At 32.2% G+C, this 17,757-nt stretch overlaps 1 protein-coding gene and 1 long non-coding RNA gene across 2 annotated transcripts; one reads left to right on the forward strand and one right to left on the reverse strand.

Moving 5' to 3' along the window:
* Positions 1-6,307: 6,307 nt before the first annotated feature.
* On the reverse strand, positions 6,308-15,076 carry LOC116775348 (CCAAT/enhancer-binding protein-like). The gene is made up of 2 exons (XM_032668238.2): positions 14,135-15,076; positions 6,308-7,747 (listed from the first exon to the last, which is right to left on the reverse strand). Exon 1 carries the CDS (start codon positions 15,044-15,046, stop codon positions 14,141-14,143), a length of 906 nt encoding a protein of 301 aa, XP_032524129.2. The 5' UTR covers positions 15,047-15,076; the 3' UTR covers positions 6,308-7,747; positions 14,135-14,140.
* On the forward strand, positions 15,065-16,175 carry LOC116775349 (uncharacterized). The gene is made up of 2 exons (XR_009753124.1): positions 15,065-15,611; positions 16,076-16,175. It is a non-coding gene; the product is annotated as an uncharacterized LOC116775349 (long non-coding RNA).
* The last annotated feature ends 1,582 nt before the right edge of the window (positions 16,176-17,757 follow it).

Raw genomic sequence — 17,757 nt, forward strand, 5'->3', positions numbered from 1 at the left:
ACACACAAACCTCGACTCTCAGTTCAGACCATGGGTAATGCTCCTTGGGTCATCTAACCACTGACTGGTGCATTCTGAGGCACAATCAGTGCAAACAATGATTCCCTGTCCACCTGAGAGACGTCTTGTATGTCACTACAAGTCAGCAAACTGAGATGGATTGCAAGAATATTACGCATCCTACCCCTGGAGGCAGCCTTGTTTTTTTTCGGAAGATTCGTCGATCTACGCGAACGCATTTTATTTCCAGCTCTGCTATTCACTCGGGTGGTAAGTCGCCACCCTGGTTTGGAAGTCCTGTATAGGAGCATTAAAACAGTTAAAACATCGAATTTGGGCTCCGACATTATTTATGAGAGATCCGAAAGCCTCCGAATTGAAAAAAGATTATAATGCTGCTTCCAGGTGTTGCGAGTAGGGGATTGCCAGTGAAAGACGGAGCACGTAATCAGAATTGGTGCGAGATTATTGGATGTCCCCTAGGGAACTCGTTCCTTTCGGTCCTTTCGGTCTCTCCCTAAAGCAGTAAAGGCCATTATTAATGTACTTACTCTTTACCCTTTCTCTACAATCCTGACGGGTCGCCATTAAAAAGAAGGCTGAGTTTCTTCGCACTCTTTTTGCATCGAAATCAGATCATGCGCAATGTGCGTTTTATCCAGAGCACTGTATTTGCCGTCCTGTCGTCAATTGTTATCAAGGAGTCCAGCGGTCCAGATGGTAACCCAGCTTCTGTGCTTAAGACGTATGCTTCCGAATTGACTTTGGTTTTACGCACCTATTCTCACTCTCTTATGCTACTGGGAAACCTCTAAAAAACTAGGGGCAGTACTCACTCGCCGAAGGTCGGCGTGAAGCAGTCTTTAATGGCTGCGTTTCGTCCGATGAATGACAAAGCCGGTTGCCCTTTCCTTTTTTCCACCCTTTCCCATTTCCCTTTTCCCAACCTTTCCTCTCTCTCTTCCCCAAACAAGGGTGGCAACGTATCCGCAAAATTATTTTGCGGATGTCCATGGGCGACGGTACTACCTCCATCAGGTAAGCCGTCTGCTGTTTTTCCCCCTTTATCATAAGGAAAAGGGCGATTCAGTACTTCACACCGGGACATTTGCTTTTAATATACAAAGCACAGGTTTGTCCCCACATTGAGTATTGTTTCAATTGACTCCATACGACGTCGGGCAGTCCGAAGTTCGTACTGCAGATGTCCATGGGCGATTGTGGCTACTTCCAATCAGGTAAGCCGTCTACTCTAAAAAATTTTAAGCAAATAGTTGTTATTGTATCTACTAGATAAATAATATATCTGAGCTGACCTATATATATGTAATTTCTTTGATTTTTTTAAATCAGTTATTTTCTTATATTATATTATACAAATAATTTTATTTATTCTAATTATATTCTTCTATACTTCCTCTTATTTCAAGATATTGATATGACATATATATATTTTTAACTTTCAGAATTAATACGTTAAAAATTAAATTTTATATTTTAATATTTAGAAAATCTGATATTATTTCTTCGTGAATTTACATATATTGTTTTATTTTTTAAAATACTATCAGTACCTATTTTAAGGGCCTAAAGATAAAGTTAAAGCGATTAAAAATTAAACTGAATCATTATTTACGATTATCAATCAGAGCCCATAACTTATTTTATACCTATGACAACATGAATGTTACAAAAAACAAAATGGCGTGTCATAAAGAATATTCATTTTTCCATTGTTCTAGTAACGATTATTTATTAGCAAGGATGTTTGTTTCATTGTCATCAGCTTCAGGGATGTGACAAAACAAACACTTTCTTAAAGGTCACAGGACCCGTGACCTGACCTCCTGTCACTCCGCCGTTTTCTCAATTTAATGTAAACTGTGTCAAAAAATATATAGCTAAAGAAATCTAAATTTCACAATAATTTATTGAGAAATGCGACCTCGATGATAAACCCGGATATCCGGATGGGAGTCATACATTTTCCTCGAGAATAAAACTGATACGAGTTCATACAATCATTATAACAAGAGAGAATAATGTACAGCATCAGACGTAGAATATATTATGACACATTGGTCTAATAAGTATGTTTGGGAATCAAAATATTGACGGAAAAATTTTATTATCAGTCATATATTAAATATATAGCTTGTCATATGTGTATGTATTTCTTTTGAAGAAAGTCGGTTTCTGTTTGTTTGTTTGTAACATTAATAAGTCACATTATATTACAGGAAGCAGCATTTAGGTTTCGCTGGATGTTATTTGAGCTGATCACAGAGTAATACAAAAACCTTACCACCTGCATTAAAGCACTATAACTTTGAGTTGTTAACATTACAATTACATATCAATAATATAATCTATAGTATAGTGATTGTTGAGATGAAAATATTATATGAAGAAATTAAAAAATATATGTTATTACAACTGAATATTTCCTTGTAATTATGTTATAAGTGCTGTGCAATCCTTTGTTTTTTCAAAGATAAATGTTTTTAGAAAACGAAACCGACAGACAGATTAATTTTCTTTGTATATATGGACTGTTTTTAAGTATATTCTGTCGCTGTCACTGTCATTCGTGTGTGACGGCTCCGTGTGTCGTTAGTAGTCTGTGTGCTGTAATATATTTGATATGTAATTCGTTTATCGCTTGCATTTGCATTTCTTTATAGCATATTTGTTTCAATTTAACAAAACGCAATTTACTATTTGATTGTCTTTATTCGTGGGACGCTTGCAATAATAAATTCTCGTTATAAAAGTTCTAGATAAATATTTTTTTTGTTACGCATATCAAAATGTATTATTTTTTGTATTGTGAATGTAAATGCTATAAACAATGTATTTAATTACCTAAATATTGAAAATATCTTATTAATTGTGTATTGATAGTAAAGTTTATAAAATAGCTCAGTATATATATGTTTAGCTGCGTGTCAGTCAAGGTGATGTGTACGATTATATCCGAGCCTCTCGTCTGCCAACTAGATTTGGCAAATACTAAGACCGATGACATCGAATATTGCTCAGCATTTAAATATCAAAATCTTCCTCTCTATGAAAAAAAAGCTTAGATCGTTTGAAGATAATAGCGATAGTAATGAGATCACGTGTTATCAATAAACAGCTGTGATACAGTAATTTTGTACTATAATAAAATTCTACGGTTATAGTATTGACAATTGAAACAGAATCTCTTTATGAGTGACATTTATTTGTTGTATTATTAGTAATAACAATTGGCATGTGTTATTGCTGAAACTATATATTTAAGATGTCCGCTACTATAGTCTGCAATTTACATTACTTATAACTAAGAATTTTGCGAGTACACATTATTTTTTCAATTATAATACGCTGTTTTATTATTTAATTTTACATTTTCTAAACTTTTCGATAACTTTCAGCTCCGTGATCATCCTCAGATGAGATGATAGTGTTAGATCATTTTTTCATAATCAAATTGAATGTTTTATTACTATGCACATATATTGTTTAGGTTTGGTTTAGGTTATACAGCGTGTGCAATATTCTTTAATTTGAGTTACAGTCGTAACTTTAAAACTAACTTTTCGTGATTATCAAACATCGTCTCGAACGAAAATATTCGAAGTTTTTTTTTCCATTTGAACGGCTTCTGGAAGTTTAGCAATCATTTCTTTGATTTTGGAAATATCGTTGAATTTAACAAAGATATGAATCTTGGTCTGGACCATAGACTAATATGTAACTCGGTTTTGGTAATTTTCTGGAAATTTCCCGAATGACTTTTATTAATATATATGTTATGTAAGATTTTTTCCGAATTTTCCTATTAATCTTAAAGCAGTGGCGTACGTGTTAATTATTTTTATTTCTAAGGTCTCAGCATGAAGACTATTTCAGATTAAGGGGGACTTCATAATTTTTTCTATCCGATGAGATTTTTACAAGACATAATCTTTATTTATTTTTAATTAAATTCACAAACTCATCAACAAGATATCATTTGACCCCCAAATATAGGAATTAGACAAAGTATGAAGGTATAAAACTTTATTCATTATAAAAATTTCATAAATGTCATAAAACTAGAAAAAAGATTTGAAGAATAGAAAATATATATTTAAATGCATTCTCACATATATTAAAATAATGTCACAAAAAAAAAATATTATTAATTTTTCATTCATATGAAAAAATGATTTGATAAAAAAAATCAACAGGAATACAAATAGATCACATAAAAGACTTTTTATTTCATACTTTTTTTTTTTACATTATACTTTGGCGAGAATTGATCCAGACATGCATCTGGGATATCAAGGTATGGAAGGAAAGGATTGATCCTGATCGACATAAAATACTTTAGTTACTTAAAGCTAAATAAAATCACATATTAAATAAGAATGACTCAGAACTGAGCGATGATTATATAGTGTGGGAAAAATTACATACGTCTTATAAAACATTTTATTCCCGGAGATAGAACTAGTACGCATCACATTGCTGACGAGAAGCTGCCTCATTTATGACTCTAAAACAACTAAACATAATCTTTTATTCTGATAAATTTAACACTTAAATTGTCTCATAATATCCAATATTTAAAAGAAAGTCGTGCTAGTTGCACTATTTGTATCTCTCGAACGGCTGTATGAGCTGGGCTGAAAATTAACGGAAAAGCTTAGAACCAACAATAGCATAAAGGATACTTAACATCTGATCGAAAAAGAAAAAAAATATATTAATAAAATCCACAATGTACTTATCTATTACCTTTAAGGAGGAACAGAGTACGATCGGTCAGCTATACATTTCCAATTCTGAAAGTAACGCGGACGAGGTCGCGGGCGGAAACTAATGTCAATATAAAGAAGAAACTTAAACAAAAGAAAACAGTCTTGATAGTTAAGGTTTATAGCATGCTAACTTTGTACGCAGAAAAAAATCTACAATTTCTTGTTGTACAATAGATAACATGTCAGTTGTTCATGAGTCTTTGACATAGGAGAGTAAATATGAAGCCAAGGTCGGAGTTAGAGTTGACAATACTACTAGTGACTTCCAGACTCAGTCTTTCCAAACTTTGAATACATATAGACTGGTTCCTCCAAATCAGAACAGTTCTTGAGTTGGTACATGCAACCTTGCGAATATAATAATAGATTTTTAATGAAGTCTAAAAAAAAAAAAAGTACACGTAACTACAACGTTAGAGGTTTTCAAGAAATTTGGAAGTGTTACATACTAAAACATTTTATGGCGTGTGGAGTCCCTCCTCGCGGAAGAAGTGATACTTCGTAATGTTGGAATGAAAACAGGAAGAATTAGAAATTCCCCCCCCCCCCCCCCCCCAGAAGCGTAAAACGTTTAACGCAACCTTGTTGTAAGTCGCATTAAAAGTTAAATCAGTTGTAGTACCCGTATGTATTCAGGGTATAAATGTATATCTTTGTCTCCAGTTTTCAGTCTCAACTGTAAAGCGTATGTTTACCGATGTAAGCTAATGGTAAGGATATTTTATAATATCTAAAACCTTTGCGAGTATTCTTTTTAATTAATTCAAATGTACTACGCGTTTTTTTTATTATTTCAAACTGCATACTCGTAAGTCAGCGGTAGATGACGAATAACAAAATCAACTGACAGACATTCTCATCTCGTCCGCCCGTGATCACGGTTGCTGCAAAGTAACCGAAACGTCCGGAATATAGTTAAAAATAATAATAAGAAAAGAATACATTCGAAAATATTAACTTTACTTAAATTATATATTACACTTACCACAAGTTACGTTGTCACACTTGATACGCAAAGTTTGTAATTTAAATATTTGTATAATTGGCATTGGCTATTACATATAGTACTCGACATGCAGGCTGAACTATTTTAGTTTATGTACTGCGTGAGAAGAATGCAGACAGATATGATTCACCAGATACAGACACACACATAATGTATGTATAATTAATACCTTAACGTAAAATATATTAGTAGGGTTACATTAAAGAATATGTAATAATTATTGTATTGTAATTTTTCAGTTTTTTTTTTTTATTATGTTTAATTTCTTCACGATTCAACTCCTAAGTGTTTTTTTTTCATAATCAGCTGATCTGCTGTTTTTCTTATAAAAACAGTGACCATGTGCCGACAGACAACACTTTAAATTGTTCCAGGCTTTATTACACTTGAAATTTTTTTTTAAAAGAACTTTTGTTCTTTACTGATGCATTTATTTGGATCTAAAAAGTATATTTTTACATAATTGACATTATTAATAAGGTATCAGAATCCGATCAGATTTTTGGGTGTAATGAAAAAAGGTTTTATATTAAATAAGTATTTATTATATTACTTGCACCTATATTACAGTTTTGTCAAAAAGGCCACCTCTAGGAAAGAATAGCGTTACATGGAAACAAAAAAAAAACAAGTCAGAAACAATAACAAAGTCTTTGGTTCTACGAAGAATGAAGTTTAGCACCATTTTGAAAAAAAAAAATAAAAAATAAAACAAAAATCAACAATTCAATAAAAATTAAATAAGAAAAAAAGATTTGAAACTAGGTTTCTTGGCCTCGGCTTTGGGTCGACGCAGACTTCAGACGAGATAATCTAAGTATAATTTCAAAATGCACGATCGAGCCTCTAATATCTTTGATCTCGTCTACAGTCTGTGCAGACCGACGTACTTAAATTTTTTTTATAAAATTACATTAAAATATAAAATATATAGACTTAAAAACTTAATTATAAAACGGGACGGAATAACAGTTTCACCTAAATTAACGTCTACAGACCAATGAACGCTCAGAGGGATGGTGGAATAAATTAAACAAGAATATATAAAATAATAAAAAAAAAACTTATCAAATTTCATTGGCTTGTAGAATCTATTGCATGATCCGTGGTAACTATGTTTCGAGACCCGTTTGACTCCAACCCCATAGATTAACTAGCCACAGAGCCACAAGGCGTACAGCCTACCGTATCGTGGCCTGTGACCCGCTTAAGGTACCATTGTACTCAAAAGATTACTCCTTATATTTATAACAACAAGGTACATAATAGGAATAAACATTTTACACATCAACAATATACCTTACAGAGTTATCCATTACATCTATTATTTACAAACATTCATATATATATCATATATAATAACGTCTCCATCTAGTGTGATAATGTACAGCATAAATAATTTAAGTCACTCGTTTGATGTAGCGGAAGATGTAAGACAGAAAATAGGTTTCCCAAAAAAAAAAAAACAAAAAAAATTATTATATACAACCGATTTACATAATAATTACAATTATTCCTATATATTACATTAACAAGATTAAGTATAGAGCGAAATGAATTTTGTGAATGTGTTAAACGAGCGATCTAGCGACATCTACATATGGTTTTCGTGTTTAAAACAATAAGAAACAAATTAAATCGTCTCTGGCAGTGAGGGTAGGGCGTAGTGCCTCAGCAGGAATACAACATACTAATAACTCCGTTCAATAATAAAAAGAAAGATAAAGAAAAAACTATAGGAAAAATTATGACTACACAGATAAAAAAATATTGGCCGCAGACAATTGAGATCACTTCCTAGCGGCCATTTTGTAATCTGTTCCCATTATACTATAATATAATATTAAAGTGTAAAAATCACAATTATTCCTCTGCACGGTTACCTTACAGACAAACAGACACTATCGTCTATGTAATGCACTTATCACGGTCCCTTCAATGGATACGTCTGAAACAATACAGAAATGTTATTAGTTATACATAACACATACAAACATACAAATTAAGATAATAGCTCTCAATAAAACGTAAATAGGGAAAGTCAGAGAATACCGTTTGTTTGTGTCGCTTTTTCTTTAAAACTTATAAGTAACGAAAATAATGCATATATTAATTTATATTTGGATCGTAACATCCGGGTTAATAGGCAAAGCTGGGGGAGTCAGCTAGTGTTGCAAAATCTTAAACGCTATAAAGTTACATCACATCAATCACACTACTTGATCGATGATGAGTTTTAGTCCTAAGTACGTTTTGAGAATTTTGTAGTTAACCGACTTAAATTAACAAAAAAATATATGCAAAAGAAATCAATATTTCCAACTACGACTTATCGTAGGAAAAAATACCAAAGAAATAAATATATATAATTTTCTCTTTATATAAACGATATCTGGCTTTAGCTCGCAGTGTCCGCTATGAACATCGAACAGTTAAACCGGCCGTATATTTAACTAATAGATTTCACGGTTACCGTCCCATTAGCCATCCATTCAGTCAAGCCCGTGTATATAAGATGTGTTATATAACCGCGGAAGCTGGCTGTGCTACTTTCACAGTTGCATAACTCTTGCGCAATGTTCCACAGACCTAATATCCCACTGACGCTCTTACGTCACTATTATTATATATATTTTTTTGAAGTTGAATGTTATTAGAAAGTAGCGCGTGCGAAACAGCACGTGTGTTGCCATAACCGAAAATTATGACAATATAACAGTTATAAAGTCAAGAACACATCGTAATCAGACTGAATTGATTTCAAAGATATGTGAATCGATAGTTAGATTCTAGAACATTCTTGTTTAAATCATAGAAGCTTCCAGCGACTGGTTGGTTAAAGTGCACACTTCATATTACACTTTTAAGACACCTTATTTATTATTACAATAAATACAAAGACTATTAAACATCATATGTTTATAATATTAATACGGAACTTTTATAAACTTCTGCTTAGTACATTCATATGAATTAATATTTAACTTTTTTACATTTATCGTGAATATAAAAAAAAATAACATTAAATTGTCGTCTTCATATATTAACGTTGTTTTATATCAAAGAGCTTTATCATGTAAAGGGTTTCAAACCATCTCTACAATGGTACACGATAGAGATGATTCTAGCGTCATAGAAAAATCACAGTTTGGGGCTCAATGACCCCGCGGTGCATGGCCGTTGCACTCAACCACGTGTATGATAAGAATTTTATAAAATAGATCATTGTTAGAATATTTAAATTACTAGTGTAGCAAAACACTATCCACTTGCATTAAGACATACTCGAAGGAGGTTTTATTAGATAATATAACTTTTACTTTCAACGAATAGATTGACATTAAAAAAATATATTAAAAAAAAACAAAAAGATTACCTTACTCAATGAACGGAGCTTTTAAAAAAAACCGTATTATGTATAAAATATTATTCAATTTCTATACTATTACACAGAAACCCAAAAAGTCAAAATAAAATCATTATGACGTAATGGATCTCAAATGTGGGTTGAATTAATAATAAAAAAAACCAACATGGCGTCTCACGCACACACGCGCGCAGTGAAAGTGACATGTAGATTGTCATTCATCGCGCGGCCGGTGCGGCGTGCGGACGTGAGGACGGGCATGTTACTCAGATATTACTTAAGGATTTTAAACGAGTTTTGAATCTGCATGACACACATTTTGTATCGAGTTTTCCTTATAGTATTAGTAAGAAAAGATATAAAAAATATGTATATTTCAATAATACACTTACATTAATCAATCAATGAACCATTTCACTAATTTATACTGATTAAGTATCGTAACAGTTTGAAACTACGACTTATTTAAATACAGTTCAAAACAAACAACAAATAAATAAATGCTATACAAATTAGTCACAGTTTTTAGTGATTCAGTGACTTATTAATATTGAAAGGGCTCAATGTATCCAAAGCGTTATCACACTGATAAACTTAAAATAGTAGCGATTACGAAACTGTTATTTTTAATAATTTTACACGATTAGAATTCAATATAAACTTAATGTATATTAGAAATAACTTACAAGAAATTTAAGGGAAGTTGAATTTAAAAATAACTTACTAATTTCTATTTACAAAACGATCAAATATACTATATATTACCTAATAATAATTATTTCGAAGTAAGATAAATGTACCTGTCTTAAATCCAAAGAATATCAGCTTGAAAATACACTCGTACTTGCAAGCGTTCAGTCGAAAATCTCATGTAGCGAGATCATTGGGTCATAGAATCTTTACTTTAAGAATATAATCTATCGATATATATCTTGTTTGTTTGTTTGTTGATAGCGGATCTATGTCGCTCTATCGATGCCCCAAATAAAGGAACGATACCGTAGTTTTAACCGTGCCCGGTTAGTTTAACTGAACTCTTCACTAACTGATAGATAATAGCAGCTTGGAATATTTACGTCAATTCTGAAAGGTCTTAACTTCGCTCATTTATATGTTATAAACAGAGTTTTTCGCTTAACTCTTTTTTAATAACTTTAAAACGTCAACATTTTCACTTTTCAGTCGTTCTGTTTACTTATGATTGTGAAAAATTATTACTAAATCTAACATCGATATTTTCGATCGAATATAACTGTAAACTCAAATACGTAATTAGTTAATCCAAATTTTTTTAATTACTATTACCTAAAAAAATAATATCAAAGTTCTTTTAAGTTAAAATTAATTTACGTTAAATTAACATTATGTATTGGTATAAATAATTTTTGTTCTGATTATATATAAAGGGTTATATATACATATTTTCGGACCAATATAAAAGCGACTAAATATATGACAAAAAAAAAATTATATAAAAATATCCGTCGTTACTAAGCTTTCGACTTGCAAACTTTAAGTCACGTTGGAAGCCATGACGGCGGAAACGTGGCCATTTAAAAAAAATATTATTACGACATATCATTTATATCACTATAATAAGTATATAAGAAACTTAATAACGAGACATAATTTTTACAATAAATAACAAATATATATTATGATTTTATTACTAAGGAGGGTGAATATATTGTAATGATTATAAGATAAAGTCGTATGTTTGTTTTATTGTACTTTTATTATATAATAGTATGGAATAGAATAAAACGAATGAACAAACAGACAAAAAGATTAACTAACTATTAATGATAAAAATATAGTGGTATATCGACTTTTGAAATTCTCAGGACACGAAGCAAAATATAGGTCAATTATAATTATATTCTGATATAGATTAATTTTAACATATGATAAATTTTTAATAAATATATTGAAGGATTATCTTTTCGAGATTTTGTTACATTTTTAGTAATGTATGTGTAATAGTAAAAACAAAAAAAAATACGCGTATTTTAATATGAATGTTCATAAATAAGAGTAAATCCCGAATATGACATTAAAATACATCTGAACGCCGATGTATTTTGGGCAACAAAGGTATCGAAGTTTCTCTTTTGAGACGACTTTCCAACCGGGCCGCGTTATACAATACCGCACCAACTGTTATTTATCAGTTAGTTGTAAATGATTTTTTTTATTTATTTTATATTATTTTATGAAGTATGACGTAACCTGACATACATACAGTGTCGACACCTCGCTGCCTGGGTTGCGACACTGATTGTGGTTTACAATTTAAAGAAGTGGAAATCACCTGAATACTTAACCCGTAATAATATTAATGGTGATATAGTTAGTTTGTTAGTCTGTTTGTCAGTTACGGGAGACCTTTTTTTAATTAGAATTTACATTATTTTACACGCAAAGATTTTTTTGAACTTTAATAATACTGTATTAGTAAAAGTAATTGTGAATACAAGATATAATTTAGAATTTTTGAGACTTTTCGGCCAGACTACGTTTAAAAATGAGCTTTGATAGCTGATCATTAATTATTTAACACATATACCTACTTTATAAATAAAAATAAAATAGAAAAAATCCACAACCAATTTGAATAAAGTTTAGATGAATTCATTAAGAAATATATATATATATGTAGACATACATACATATATATATATATAAATTTAAATTATACATAAGTGAAAAATAAAATTTAATATATACATATTTCTTACATAGTATCGTCCAAAATACAAAAGACACACAAAAAAAAGTGAAAGCTACACACACACACACAAACATACACACACACCAGACCGCACGCACACATTGATTCATCGTGAACAGATCCTTGTGAGGATAAGGCTGATCACAGACACGACAAATATTGTGAAACATTATATATATATGTATATATATATATCAAATTCATACATAATAAACCAAACTATTCACAAATGCTCATATTATAACAGCTGTATTACTCAAATCTAACTTAAAAAATTATATTCTTTGAAATTACATTAAACACATTATTAATAATTATTTTTTTAATTATGTATAATGTAGAAAAGTCATTGTTGTAGAAGTCGTAATCAGGTAATAGTGTTCAGAGAGCCTTATTTGAATCAGTGCTAATAGAGTTAATTTAGTTCGTATATGGATCTCATTAGTAAATTAGTGCTTTCTCTGCATCTATAAATGTACAAGTATAGACAGACAATCAGACATCTATATATATAAGGTATAATCACGAGAAGACTAAGCCAAAAGGTATTAAGTTATAATAAAGACGATATAGTTTAAATAAAAAATACATTAAAAAAATTGCCTCTAACATTAAAGTATTTCAAATAGTCTCGTTACACATTTTTGATAAGTCCGTATAAAGTTTTCTACAACTAGAATGTTCTCAGTGTTTAGTAAGGATCTATAAGCAGGAAGACAAAAGATATACTTCAGAACTATAATGTTTTTGTTCCGTAAGCAAACGTGAAATAGTTAAAATCAACAATTCAATCGAAAGGCTGGAAGTAGGGCAGGCGAAATTTCGACAGAGCTCAGAACAAAACGAATCCTATTATATACTCGATAAAGTCGAATATCCGATGTGACGCTTATAGCGAAAATGAAAGTTATGAAGTACGTTTTGCACAAACGAATCTGAATACGAGTTCTCGATTCCGTTCGCGGTTTTTTTTTTATTTTAACATTGCCGTAGGTCCGTTTTGATGTCAAGATTTGTTACGTTAGGTCCTTTGTGTGTGTTTTAATTATTATTATACCAAAGAGGTTTTAATAGAAGCTCTATTTCTCATAAGGTTATTTCCTAAAATGGATTCTAACATCAAAACGAAATAAATAGAGCGAATTTTAATATAATGCACACATACGTCCGCTAATGGTTTGAACTGATTCGCCAAAATATAGTTTCATTGATAACATATCCCTGGCCGAGAGGAAGCTGGAGGCTGTCAAGGCTGAGATAAATGCTCTAAAATTTGATAAAAAAAAAGAAAACGCGGAAGAGATTTTAAATTAAAAAAAAAACGACACTAGTTTCCAGACCAACGATTTGACATCAAAGTACCAGGACGTCATAAAATGGCGGGAGATTGGGATTATAAACATCCAGCATAACATTTAATGTGTACGAAAATTGGCTTTATTACCACTATATAAGATTGAATTACTAATGCATGTCATACGGGCTCTTTAAAGTCCTCGAGGAATTAAGTGTTATAAAAACGCCATAGCAGTTCTCTAACGTGCAACGAACAAAGAAATATAATTTAATGTATATTATATATAATTGATAAAGTTGTGATTACTACAAAGCTGTTTAATATAAATTATTCATAGTGTTATTTGAATGTTTTAGAAAACATGGAGTGACTCAGGCCACGTGATCGGGACACGTGACGTAAAAGAAAAGTCACAACAAAAGAAAAGTAGGAAATGTAGGCGAAGACGAATATATATAATAACTTGTTAAGAACAGCCCACACTATCATATAATTTAATTGATAAACATATTATTATTTGAATTTTTTAATTAATCATCGATAAACTAACGCCATCTTTTAAAACTATTGCAAATTATTGCAGAGTTTAACACTTTTCCAAATTCAAAGCTCTAAATATAAGTTGAACTTTTTTTAAATTAATTTTATTAAATTATATTCATAGAGGTTCTATATGAACTATATGGAACAGAACTCTTATATGCAATTTAAAAAAAAATACAAAAGAAAATAAATGAACGCCGAGAAAAAAGAAAAAAATATATGCATCAATAAAATTTGGTGATTTCAATAGTAATATAAAACACTGAAACAACACGAAAATAAATGGAACATAACGCGGAGTGTAAAATAACAATAAAATTATAGGAAATGTAAAAAACACATCGACTAGTTATTGTTTTATAGATGACGTGGAACAAGCCAACAAACGTACACTCACCTACGGTCAGAGCGTGTGGTCGTTTCCATGGGGAGCACCCAGCTGCAGCATCGACCGGCACAACTCCGTGATCTCAGGGTGGTTCAGGTTTATGAGGTGGACGTACATCTGTTTGTGGAGGCTGAGCTCGCCCGTCACGGCCTCCAGCCTTTTCAGCAGAGCCTCTTTCTCTCTCAGCAGCGTCTTCACCTTTTCCTCCACCTCCCGGGACCTGACCTTTGCCTTTTCGCGTGACTTCCGTACTGCGATGTTGTTTCGTTCCCTTCGCCTCCTGTACTCGTCGGTACCTTTGTCCAGAACCTTGCCTGACGACCTTCTGGCCGGGGCGGGCTTGTGTTTCAACATGGGAGGCAGCAGGGGTGCTCCCAGGGGAGGCAGTGGCGTGAATCCTCCACCGTAAGGACCACTCACACCCACGGGAGGCTGGGGGTTGTATTGACCCGTATACTGAGCACACGAAACAGATCTCCTGAAGTCGTGGGGCTCCGGGGGCTCCTCTTTTATTGGCGGCGCCTGCTCGTGGTTGTTGTTGGGGACGGGCGCTACGTACGAGGCCCCCGAGTGCACGGGCTGCGGCATGTAGGCCAGAGTCCGCGGGAACGATCTCTGCTGCGGGGATCTCGCCCCGGGCAGTATCTCCTGGAACAGGGCCATAGTCTCCTCCCCCCGGAACTGGTCCTCGATGAGGTGCTGCAGGTCCAGGCTGATCTCCTGGCCATTGAGCTCGTCCAGGTCGGGCGGGGGGAAGGCATTCCGTTTGTCCTCGTTGGCCTTCTTGAGGTCTGGTTGCGGCGGCGGCTGCGGCGCCGCGGCCTGGTCGTACATTTGCGGGGATTCCATCCCGCCGGGGCCGAGGGGCCCAGCGGTTCCTGTGCGGGTCTCCACTTCACAGTCCTCCGTGTCACAGCACATGCACTCCGCGTCACGTGCGTTCGCTCCGAGGGCCGGCCGCTAACTGGCGAGGCGCGCGCGCAAGCCTGTCCGCCGTCCAGCGACCGGAAGGAAGCTGCTCGAGAACTTCGCGAGTAAAAGTCTTCGGGCCCTGGTCCCCAGGCCTGCTCGCGGCCCGCGGTCTTTATAATAATATTATCGTTTACTTTATACAACCCACTCACTGATCTGACCCACCAGATATTCCGCGACTACAGGTCAATATTTCTCTAATTATAATTTGAATTATTTTATTTATTTCTATTTTTTGTTTTATAAGCTTTTAAATGTTTTTAATAAAAGATAAAATTCGTTATAATAAACTATTATTTTATTATTGTTTATTTAATATATTTTATATATAGATATATCTAATATTTACTATTAGAAGATAAATAAAAAGTATATAAAGAAAACGTAGTCAATACAAAGAAATAGATAAGCGTTATCAGTGACGCTATCATCACGACTTATGATTACAGATACGAGATGCAGCACGGAGACTGATAACGTTTACGTAACGTGATATCGATCTAACCGTCTAACTGTAAGTTTGTATGTTTCACAAAATATACACTGTAATAGTACTTAGCAACCTATGAAATCTTTAAACAGGAAGACGAACAATCCTTTTAATGTAAAAAATTATTAGTATTTATAAAAATTAAATATTTTAAATTCCTCTATTCTAATAATTTAAAAAACTTCGTTACATATTTTTAACCGGATCAAAATAAGAGAGGTTCTCAATCGGACTGTTTAAATCTGTTCTCACACGAGTTCATCATTAATGCACAGTTTCTGATCATAGTTTGTAGTTCTATGCATATTATTGGAAATCCCAAACATTAAGTTAGGACGAATGAGTTGCTCACACCGAATATCTGCGTCGACTCGTACTAATTTTTGTTTAATATAAAGCTCATATATATAAAACCTAATACTTACCGATTACTACGCGTTTTTTAATAATTTTAACTACATAATCCCGATGTTTCGTTTACTTCACAGCAACCGTTATCACCGGCAGACGAGATGAAAATTTAGTGCATCCGAGAACATTGGTTTTATTTACATGAAAACTAATGAATAAAGCTCACTTTTTTAAATATTGATTAAGTATTATTTACGTGTCAAATAATATAATGAAACACACATTAAAATGTAATTTAAGACGATTTTTTTATAACAGTATGTTACACCAACTCCAATGTCTTTGAATCTGTCTTACATAGAGGATTTGAAAAGTTCGAAGAAACTTTCTAAAGGTCGAAAGGTCAAGATATTAAAGTATCTCATTTATAATTACCGATTATATTGAAACTATTGTAATATAACTATCGATCGGCGCATATTTACATTGTTCTGAATGAAAAAAAAAATATTTTTTTAAAATGGTGACTAAATTTTGAGACATTAATTAAAAATTTCGCCGAATAATTATTAATTATATTTTAATTAGACAATTAATAATTAAATAATTACGGTTGTATAATAATACAACAGGCATACTAAGTTGATAATTAGGCGTGTTGTTAATGTGTGGATTCAGACAAGACTAAAATTGATACTAAGCTTTGCACACAGCTCCACCTGTATCCTTAGTCGGGGTTTGCATTGTCACAGTACTTACAGAGCGTTAATAGTTTTTCATTCATCAATCGTCACGTATTATGGTATTAAAATCGGTTATTTAAGGAGAAACGAGAAACTATTCGTGTGTACGGTCGGTGCAAACTTTTGGTAATCATATAGATCTCTATATTCATGTAATTTCCTTAATTATATATATTAGTTTCATATAAAATATAAATTAATTAAATTTATATAAAGGCTCAAAAAATTATAGCAGACACGTTAAAAAATTTAAGAGAAAATTATGGTTAAATTTTTTCTTAAATCTATTTTGATATTCAATTTTATGTTGTATTTATAACATTAGATAAATAATTTATAAATAAAATTGATTAAATAATACACAACAAAACCAACTTTCAAAGAAAATACAATGTGGATTCCACGTTATTGTTATGAGTTTGTAACAAAAACGTTTTGAAACAGCAAAAATAAAATCTTATAAATTGTTTTTCTGTTTACTTAAAATAAAAAAAATAAAAATTCTAATGTTTTTATAGAAGGAGTTTTAAACAGGATGACTAGCAAGTTAAATATTTACCGATGAGCACTATAAAAAATATCTGTATTATCGCATCACTATTCAAATGATTTGACAATGGCAACACTAAACGTCATTTTTTAAATATAAGGCTCAAAAGGACTCGTATCCAGAGCCGTAAAAACATTTACAAAAAAAAAAAAAAATTTAAATATATATTTTTTTAAACGATTGTATTTGATAATATCACTACTCAGAACTTATACTATAATCAAATCTGCTTTTAGGTATTTTTTTACATAAACGTTATAGTACATCGATTTAAAGGAATTTATTATAACAGACCCTTTAATCTATCAGAGGGTTGCGTTGATAGTATATGTCGATTAATATAAGTCTTTGTAATGTAAATGATCATTGCTGGGAATTCTAGTAACGTAGTAAATAAATAGAAAATAATATCAACATTTTATAACCTTTTTAAAATTATATATATATAGGTGTCCTGTCTGTCAATCACAAGTTCTACAACACGTGTTTATGACCCAGTACATTGAAATATATTTTGGTAATTCAG

This window comes from Danaus plexippus, chromosome 25 (genome assembly GCF_018135715.1).
Source record: "Danaus plexippus chromosome 25, MEX_DaPlex, whole genome shotgun sequence".
Classification (NCBI taxonomy): Eukaryota; Metazoa; Arthropoda; class Insecta; order Lepidoptera; family Nymphalidae; genus Danaus; species Danaus plexippus.